The 10,613-nt window shown below is 36.9% G+C and overlaps 1 protein-coding gene across 1 annotated transcript in view; it reads left to right on the forward strand.

Moving 5' to 3' along the window:
* Window positions 1-10,613, forward strand: part of DMD (dystrophin) — a 1,845,074-nt gene that overhangs the window by 1,216,011 nt on the left and 618,450 nt on the right. The window contains exon 45 of the mRNA XM_081807964.1: window positions 5,804-6,036. Within this exon, the coding sequence (XP_081664090.1) occupies window positions 5,804-6,036 (233 nt within the window). The remainder of the gene's footprint in view (window positions 1-5,803; window positions 6,037-10,613) is intronic.

A 10,613-nucleotide genomic window follows, 5' to 3' on the forward strand; every position in this document is an offset into this window, starting at 1 on the left:
TAGGCCTTGCCCACAGATAGCACAAGCCCTTATGGTGCTAAAATGTAAATAATTGATGGTAGTTGAATCACCTATTTTATTTCCTCTTTAGAGTAAGAAAGAATATAGACAAAAGTAAATGTTTATGGATTTGTAACATTTATCTCTAATTTTCCACCTGAACATGCAAATGACAAATATTTAGAGCCAAGAAGTGAGGTTCTTCCTCCCCCATGTACAATACATTTTCTTTTTTAGTCCATGCATGATTCCTAACTTTGTTAATACGTACTCTCCAACTCTTACATATTTCATTAAGCCACATGCCATTCTTTCAAATATTCAAAAAGAAAAGTGTTCACCGATGTTGTTTACATGGAGAACAGTTACCTTAGCTATTGGTGATATGCAAGTAGCTAAACAAGCTCTCCTATAACTGATAATATGAAACAGTAAGGCAGTCTGGCCACCTATACAGAATGGTACTTTTAGGTATTTTTGCTAGTGTGAGTCCAATAATCTATCATTTAGTCAGTCGACTGACTTTTCACTTATAAAAGTAAAGAAAACAAAAACATTACCCACATTCATACAACAAAACAAGGAATAGAATATGTGCTTCTTGCTTTTTTATCAACCAAAGGAGACCTGTGAATTACAGAAAAACTACGTGTGAACACTTCAAAGGAAGTATGCCAAACACATTGCGTGTGTGTGTTTTAAAAGATTTAGTAGCTCCTTTAAAGCTCTAAGTACAGCTGTTAGTCTGACTAATCATGTACCCCTGAAACCAATTAAATTTGTAGACTAGAGAAATATTCTTCAAACGCGTTTGAAAAAAATGAGAGTTGCCTCCTAAAGCCAACACCTTTTAATTAACAAAATACTCAGAGAAAAGCTGTGGTCTGCAATAGTTTGTTACACCTACTGTTATTCATGCTACTATTCCGGTGTGCCAACCTCAATTCCTTCCAGTTATTTTGAGCTTGAGTTTCTGTCTGCTTAACCATAGAGAGAAAACACAGTTTTTGGTAGAGATTTTTAATTTTCTAACAAGTGCATGTCAAACACATTATGCTACAGTCACCAGTAATCAGTACAGGCTCTGTGTGTTGTGTATACATCTATCTATACAGATATATACACATATATACAATGTGTATATCTCTTTGGCTTAATGATACACATTGTAATATACATGGTTCTAGCATGAACTGGTTAAGCAGGAAAGACAGCAGAATCTGTTGCTGGAAAGACAGTTAATCGTGTGACATCATAAGAACTCTTTTCTGTTGTGACCCCGTCCTGGAAGAGATACTTCCCCCAGTGTACTTGAGACGAATAACCTCAGCCTCCATAGTGGTTTGGGACGCTGAGATCTGAAGCAGCCATTCTCAGGGCCAACTCCTTGTGACCCTGGACATTGACTCGAGACAATGGGTGGACATCCAGGCAAGCATATCAGACTGTGGGGTGTTAAACGGGGCATGGAGGAAGGGGTGCCTGCTGGCTGGAGGGGAAGCCATTTCCCATGCTCCTTAGGGAGAACCTGGAAACTCATCCCACAAGTTCAGGTGTAAGATTCTGTATAGTCGTTTACGTATCCTAACTCCTTACCTGATCGGGATTATGAGTTGAGAGAATCCTCAACAAATTCTCCTTCCATCTTTTAAATTATGGAGTTATTGGAAAACTCTGGGAAGACTAACTATCCCTGCCTGATGCTTAGAGTCAAAATTCTGTTGCTCAGTCTGGGAAAACCCACTGGAACTTCCCCCTTACAGATCTGACCAGCCCACACTTTACCTAATGAAGTGATTTGCTTATGTTTCTAGTAGCATGGCAGTGGAAAAGAAGGAACCTTTTTTTTTTCTTTTTAGATAAAAGTAAAGGCATCTGAAAATGCAATATGAGTCAATATGGTATACATAATAAAATGAGATATTCTCAGGACCTCAAAATTTCTCCTTTGAAACATCTTGCTTAATAAAAAAAAATAAGAAAAACACTTTTATGGATCTAGAGACAAGTCTTTTTTTTTTTTAGGAAAAAATGAAATATTTTAAATAGCATTCTAGGTAGAATTGGTCCTAATAAAATGTGAACTAGATGGAAATTAGCCTCTTTCTACTTCATGTTATAGCACTTATTTCTCTACTCTTGGAGACCCAGTTTCTGAGCTTAGAATCTATCTCTCAGTTACTATCAATTACTACCCTCTAGCCACTAGACAAACAAAAACCTAATAATGATAGAAGATTTCATTCTTAGTAATGATTAGATTTAAGCAGTAAAATGTTAAAGACTTGAAGTGTTTAGGATCCCAAAGAATAGTTTAATTCTATACCTCATGGAGACTTTTTGGTTAAGACTTAACATGGTTCTCCATAAATCACAGAAATGTAGATTTGGGCTTTGATAAGGAAATTGAATATTTAGGGAAGGGAGAAGAGAGTTTGTGTAGGAGGGCACAAAAGTGGGAAATGCCCAGTGCTAATTTGAGAATATGGAATAGAGACTGAGGCGTTGGGGGGAGCATGGGAAGAATGGAAGGAGAAAACGTTGGAGTGAATTCTAGTTCTAAGAGCCCAGAGTCCAGAATGGCATGCTAATGTATAAAGTCAGTAGCCAGTAAATATTGTTTGAGCAGCAAAAGAAAAGGAGAAGAATACTCACACAGTATACCTACTGGCAGAAGGATGCTAGGAGAAGGCTTACATATATGAATTCATAAAATACTTAGAACAATTTCATGAGATTGGTACTGTTCTCCGCATTACGTAGGTGAATACTCTGAGGCTCACAGAAGTTCAATTTATCAAGCAGGATATAATCCCTTACTTCAAAATCCTGTAATCTCATCCAATATCTAGGAAATGTTGATGCCAGCTGTCTGTGAGAGAAGTATTATTATAATTGCCCTTTTACAGAGGAGTAAATTGAGATTCAGAGAGCTTAAGTAACCTGCCTAGGGTTACCCAGCTAAGAAATGGCAGAGTGAGGATTGAAATCCAACAGTCTGACCCTAGTCTGTTTTACGCTCTGTTTCTTGATCCAGTGTTCTTTCCTGCTTTTTACCACCCCACCCCCCTTGACAGAAAAGTGGGGAACAAAAAAATTGATTGGTTCTATTTTCTTTAATACTGTCTGCCCTTCCATTGTCTGCCCCAAGCAGTGGCTCTTCCTCCATTAGTTTCTTGTTTTAAGAATAGTTATAATGACCTAAACAGTAAGAGCCTAGGAATAGTCTGTGTTCTAGTCTTTGAGAAACCATCCTTTGAGGCTGTTGTCTTTTAGGGCTCCCCATGGGTAGAAGGCCTCTAAGCGTACTCAAAAGCTTACTGTGCGTGGATTTGTCTTTTAGATTCATTCATTTATTCAGAGGACATCAATTGAGCACCTACTGTATTCCAGTACCTGTGCAAGGTGTAGGGGCTGGATCAGTGAGCAAAAGGTACCTGGTTCTCCCTTCCCTTTCCCACCGCTTTATAGGTGTTTTCAGATGTTGAGTGCTAGGGGAGAGGAGACCAGCAATGAAGGGCCTGACTGGTCCATAAATGAGATCACCTGCCCATCACTGCCTTGCTGAACTTTCAATCTACCTGTAAATCTGTTTCAGCCGACTTTGTACTTGGTGCTACTTCTTTCTTTTTCCTCACTGGAGAACTTTGTGGTATTATCATTCCAATGTCATTTGTCCTTTTTAGTCATCTTGAATCATTCTCTGTTGTTCAGTCTCTGGCCCCAGCCTTTCTTTTCAATAGACTTTTTTCAAAACAGTTGAAATCTAATAATTCTCTACATTCTCATCTTTCACTGTATTGAAATTTAAGATGACATGACCGTTTCTACTTCATTAGGCACTTCTTTGTTGGTCAGAAGTAAATCTAGAGGGAAAAAAATCTTCCTCGTCTTTTGAGGGTCAAATTTTCAATAAGTCAAGCTAAAAAAAAAAAAAAAAAAAAAGAAAGAGAGAAAAGAAAATGTTGTCTGACACTTACCAGAACTTTGAAATCATCCCAAAGTACTGTATGTTACCTCAGTATCTGTTGTGTGTCTATTTTAAGAACAATTTGTCCATATTTTCTAGTCAGCCAGGCATTCAGCAGTTAGCTCTCACAGTGATGTTTTAATTTAGCTCTTTTTTTATCCTCACCCATGCATCCTCTTCAGGGATTCGGCTCCTCTCTTGGAATCCCTTTTAAGATTTTTAGGTCCTGTTGGCCCCCATGCTTCCTAGGAGGAGTGTTGGATCACAAGATGCTATTTCTGCTGCAGATTATATGTCATTCTTTCTAGAAAGAGCCTCAGAGTAGTGAGAGAGATTCAAGAAACAGCTTCTTCTTTTTCTCCTCAGTATCATTGTTTTTCAGTCATTACTTCTTGGCATTAGTTTTTATTCTATCTGACACCCTACCTTTTTTTTTCTTTTTGCCATGTTCAAGATTATTTCTCCCAGCTTTAGGAAAACGTTATCCCTGAGAAGCTTGAGAGACAGGAGGCATCCTTCCATTTCCCTCATCATCTTCTCTCACAAAAAGACAACCTTAAAAGTGCAGAAAGTAATACAACCATGAAAAGTGATTTATGGCCACCTCAGAATGGAATGCCCACATGGCACACTTTTCTCATGTTCCTAGAACATTTCCCATCTTGTCCATGGCTCTCAAGTCTCCCATTGAGATGTTTCCTTTGCAGCTTTCTCTCAAAGCTTCCCTTCTAAACTATGTAGTCCCCATTTCTTTGCTACTGGTCTCCTGGATGTCGTGGGCTTCAGATACTCTGGACTTTAAACCAGAGGAGGCATTCTGTTCCCTTCATCACTCACCTTCCATTTCCCAGCTATTTGTTGGTATTTAGTATCAATTCACAGTAGCAAGCTCAGCCCCCTTTAGTAAATAAAGGGCCACACACAGATCTTTGAGTTTTTCCCAAGTATTTCATGTATTTCTACCCCTTATCTCCAACTTCTCATTATATTCACTCATCACTGTATTTCTTTTTTATCAAGTGTTTATAAAAATAGTGATACCTAACATTATTACCTACCAGTGTCAGAGACTGTGCTAATATTGTTGTTATTTTCTGGCACTGTTCTATGTACATTTCATATATTAGTCATGGAATCCACACAACTGCCCCTATTACATTCACTCTGTTATTGTCCCTTCTTTACTGAGGCGAAAACCTGAAGCTTAGAGAGGTTAAGTAATGTAACCAAGGTCACGTTTTTTTAGGTCTGATTTTCCAACAATAATGTAGCTTGAGTTTTCTCCACTGTCAGTCACTGTATGACCAGTCTGAAAGAAAAGGAAAAAAATATGAGAAACTATTCCCAGTATAAAATACAGAGCAAAGACAAAAACATTTCATTGGCTTTGATTTCCCTAGGGACTGCCTTCAAAGTAATTTACTTCCTATTCAAGGAAACAAGATCTATCCAAACTGGACTTTTGCTTTTTTTTCCTTGAATGAGAAAAGATAAGTAAAACTTTTTCACCTGGTAAGGTCTATATAAGTGTTATTTGAGAAGGATGATTTAAATTAAATTGTCTAGCCATTAGAATAAGCAAAATCATTTTGAAAGATTGTTAAATGCTTACTAATGAAAAGTTTGAGTCCTTGGATTATCCCATCATGTAGTACTGTGTAAAGTATTCACATTGGTGGAGGGAAAATTTATAACATAATAAATAATACTTCGGCTCAAATTGTTGTACTTTAATTAAGCTTGGTCTATTGTTATTGAAATCGGCTTCTTTGCTTGTGTTTCTAATTTTTCTTTTTTTTTTTCTTTTTTTCTTTTTGGAAAAAAAAAAATTAGCTCCTAGTCAGACTGTTACTCTGGTGACACAACCCACCGTTACCAAGGAAACTGCCATCTCCAAACTAGAAATGCCATCTTCCTTGCTGTTGGAGGTACCCGCCCTGGCAGATTTCAACAGAGCTTGGACAGAACTTACCGATTGGCTGTCTCTGCTCGATCGAGTTATAAAATCACAGAGGGTGATGGTGGGTGATCTTGAAGACATCAACGAGATGATCATCAAGCAGAAGGTATGGGGAAAAAAGAAAACCTGGTTGAGATTTGCCGTTAAAGTGAAGATTGTCCACATGTCCGTTCACTCTCCCTAGACCATATTCCCACCAGTTTTTAGGCAGCTTTTCTCTGTCAGCTACACACTATCTCTACTCTGTGTAGCCTAAGTATGATCAAGAGAAAAAATAATGCAGTTATCTAAAACCCATAAATTAAAACGGAATTATACAAGGAAAAAACCATAAACCTTACAGTTAGTTGGCTTAATGAAATTCACTAAACAACTAGTATTTAAAAAAGCTATTTAATATCAAATAAGTAGTTCAACTGAGCTGTTTACATTTTAAACTGTTTGTTTTGGCAGCCTGCAGCCATAATATATTACAGAATCAAATATAATGATCTGGGAATTGGTTATTCACTCTTCTGAGTTGTCTGTGCCAATTTTCCTCCTACGATGATGAATATCACTGAAAGTTAGCTATAAATTTTTAGAAAAGTACCAAACATAATATATTTTTAAATACCTTAGATCTTAATATTGGTATTTATGCAATGCTATAGTCAAATAAACATGTTTTTAATATAAAGACTGCATTTATCAGCCTCTTGGAATCCATTCTGCAAAATCCTGACATCAGTTAGAAACATAGGAATACATTGATATAAATCTGATTGACCTAGCTAAAACAAATGCACTGTATATCTTTTATATTTCTGAGTGAATAAGAAAAATAGTTTTGAAATATTTATGTGCTGTAGTTATTTCACTGGTAAATGGTTTTCATATCTTTTCTACAGAAGTAACAAATTGCATTGAAGGTATTTAGTTGTTACAAAACTACTTTTTGAAAAAGCAGGAGTAAGGCAGACAGATTTCTTTGTAAAATGAACTTTAGCAATTCAGTAGGAATAAAAATAAGTGGATAGTAAGCAATCTGCATTTAAAGTACCTTGATTTGAGACTCAGGAGATGTAAATTAAGTGTTCTGTGTCATTTGCAAATGACATGATTGTGGTCAACTCATTCTCTGGATCTTGGTTTCCTTTTCTGGGCACAGGATGCACAGGTTCACATTCATATTCACCACACAGTGATGGACATGCGTGTATATAAAGATATGTAACTATTATATAAATATGCATAATTCGTTTCACTGCTCTTTTAGAACAAGTATTAGTAGGTACATTCTTCAGCACAAGCCATTGAGATGTCATACTCCTAGTAATAGCAGAGCAAAGATTCAAATCCAAGTCTGTTTGGTTTCTAAGCCTAAGTATTCTTACTTACTACATATACTGCTTGCCAGTATTAATGTAAATGTGGCTACCATTTGGTGATACATATGTTTTTATATATACAGTCTGTACCAGACACAGTGCTAAGCATTTATGGTTTCTCTGCGCTGATACATGCAGAAATAAGAGATTATGTTCTTGCACAGTACTGTATCAAGTTATACTAATACTTCCAAGACTATTACTAAGCAGAGGAAACAATGTGTTATGGTGTTTAAAGCAAGGGCTTTGGAGTTAGATGCTCTGGGTTCAAAGCTTGGCTCCGCTCCTACAGTTGTAGACTTTTGATGTGTTATTCAACCTCCCTGAACCTGAGTTTATCAGTACAATGTGAATGATGATACTATCTTTGCCTTATAGGTTGTCATGAGGATTACATTAGGTAGTTCACGAAAAATGCTTCCCATCCTGCCTTGCTCAACTAATGTTAGTAATTAATATGAGATTGTAAATCTGCCTGCTCACAGCATTTGTAGCATGCAAACTGATTGTCATATAATGATATTACATGAAAATAAGAGCTCATTTCCATATCTACACCCCATTTTGCCACTGGCATCATGGTCTCCTGTAAAAGCCACTGGCTATTAGGGGGGAGAGGAAGTCCACACTCCTTTGCAATTCTAGCCTTTAGGATCTGCTTTAGAATCTACCTGCTCAGTAGTCTTCAGAAAAATAAGGTTATATTTTTTCAAAATGACTACTAATTTGATGCCTCTTCAAAATGATAGTCTTACAGAGAGATCCAAAATTAATTCAGAGGAGAAGTTCAAGTGCCATGTCTAGGGTCACAGGGTCACAGAAAGCCAGGAATTTTTAAATGCCACATATATACATATATATATATTTATATATAGCATTCTATGTATTGTATGCTTCCCACCCTGCCTTGCTTATTGAAAGCAAGTAAGCAAGAGATGATGACTCTATCTCATATATATATCATATATATATATATGTATATCATAGATATACATGCATTTTTTAATTTTTAATTTTATATATTTTAAATGTTATATATATATGAATAGAGTTATGTATATCATATCTGTATATGTAGATATGCATACAAGTATTATATATATACATATATATGTATATATATATATATATAAAAACTTTCCTTCTCTTGCTGAATAGTGGAGTGCTTTTCCTGCTTCTTCCCCTCATATTAAAAAAAATGATTTATAAAGACACTGTCAGTTCTTGCCTTTTAGAGCTTTCTATCACTAAATGGTCAGTAAAATAACCCTAAATAAACATTAAGCAAGTGTGTGTGGGGTGGGGGGCAAAAAAGAGATAAGTTTAGGGAAGTATTTATTACAATATCAGGGAATAAACATTTTTCTCTATGTAAAGTTTTAAACAAAACAATCCTAACTTTAATATTTGAAGTGTTGGAAATGAGGTAATATTCCAAAAGAACTTTATAAACTGCAAAGCACTATCAGTGCCTATTTATTCATATGTTCATTTAACAAATTTTTATTGAGCTACTACTAAGTGCCTGGGAAGTACAGAGTTGGACAAGATAGCAATGCACAGATTAAAGCAGGTAAAGGAAAAAAAAACAATAATAGCACTATGACAGAAATAAATTACAGGATAATACCTAGCACATATTTAACAGATTATATGCTAGTCATTTTTAAGTACTTCACGTGCATTACTTAATGCTCACAACACTGTGAGATTGATAGTAAAGCACAGTGAGGTTAAATAACCTGCCCAAGGTCAGGTAGTAAAGAGACAGCAGTGGAATTTGAACTCAAGCAGTCTGATTCCAGGGTCCCCACTGTAGTTTTTACCTCCCTGGGCATGTTTAGGGGATTCTCTAGGGCCTTACTTTAGGAAAAGGGCATCTGACTAAACCAGGGAAGAAAATGGAGGTCAGGGAAAATTTCTTGAAGAAGCTAAAACTTAAGCCAAGTATTAAAGAACAAGTTGGAAATAATCAGGTGGATAAAACGGAAAGGTGACTCTGGCAGAAGAGACAAACTCTGCTTTTCGCTGAGGTGGAAAGCGATGTAGTGTATTCTATAAATTGTGATTCCATATGGCTGAAATTAAGGGGATGAGGCAGAAACTGATGAATTTGAATAGAGAGGGATGGGGCTACGAAATGAGGATCTTTCCTTGATAGAACAAGGAGTTTGGTTATGGCCTGCAGGCAGTGGCATTGCTTGAAGTATTTTAAACAAAAAGGTAAAATCATCAGATGTAGTTTGTTGACTATCAGTAGGGTTTTCTGGATGTAAGCAACAGAAAACATCCTCTGATTAAATCAAGCAGAAAGTGAATGTACTGGAACTGACATGAAGGCAGTGCGAAAAGGCTCAGAAAAAGAAAAGGTACCTGAGCACGTCTGGGCATCTAGTTCATAGTAACTACTCCAGGCTGTCTTGGTGATCCTCTTTTTTCTTTTTCTTTTAATTTTATTTTATTATGTTGTGTTAGTGACCATACAATACATCACCAGTTTTCAATGCAGTGATCCACGATTCATTGTTTTCATACAACCCCCAGTACTCCATGCAGTACATGCCCTCCTTAATACCCAACACCGGGCTAACACATCTGCCCAGCCCCCCTCCCCTCTAAAACCCTCAGTTTGTTTCTCAGTGTCCATAGTCTCTCATGGTTCATCTCTCCTTCCAATTTCCCGGCCCCCTTCATTTTTCCCTTCCTTCTCCTAATGTCCTCCATGCTATTCCTTATGTTCCACAAATAAGTGGAACCATATGATAATTGACTTTCTCTGCTTGACTTAGTTCACTTAGCATAATCTCCTCCAGTCCCATCCATGTTGATATAAAACTTGGGTATTCATGCTTTCTGATGGCTGAATAATATTCCATTGAATATATGGACCACATCTTCTTTATCCATTCATCTGTTGAAGGGCATCTCGGCTCTTTCCACATTTTGGCTATTGCAGACATTGCTGCTATGAACATTGGGGTGCATATGGCCCTTCTTTTCACTACAGCTGTGTCTTTGGGGTAAATACCCAGAAGTGCCATTGCTGGGTCATAGGGTAGCCCTATTTTTAATTTTCTGAGTCACCTCCACACCATTTTCCAAAGTGGCTGTACCAACCTGCATTCCCACCAACAGTGTAAGAGGGTTCCCCTTTCTCCACAACCTCTCCAACATTTGTTGTTTCCTGCCTTGTCCATTTTTTCCATTCTAACTGGTGTAAGGTGGTATCTCAATGTGGTTTTGATTTGAATTTCCGTGATGGCTAATGATGATGAACACTTTTTCATGTGTCTGTCAGCCATTTGTATGTCTT

This window comes from Leptonychotes weddellii, chromosome X (genome assembly GCF_054177405.1).
Source record: "Leptonychotes weddellii isolate Sample4059 chromosome X, ASM5417740v2, whole genome shotgun sequence".
Taxonomy (NCBI): domain Eukaryota; kingdom Metazoa; phylum Chordata; class Mammalia; order Carnivora; family Phocidae; genus Leptonychotes; species Leptonychotes weddellii.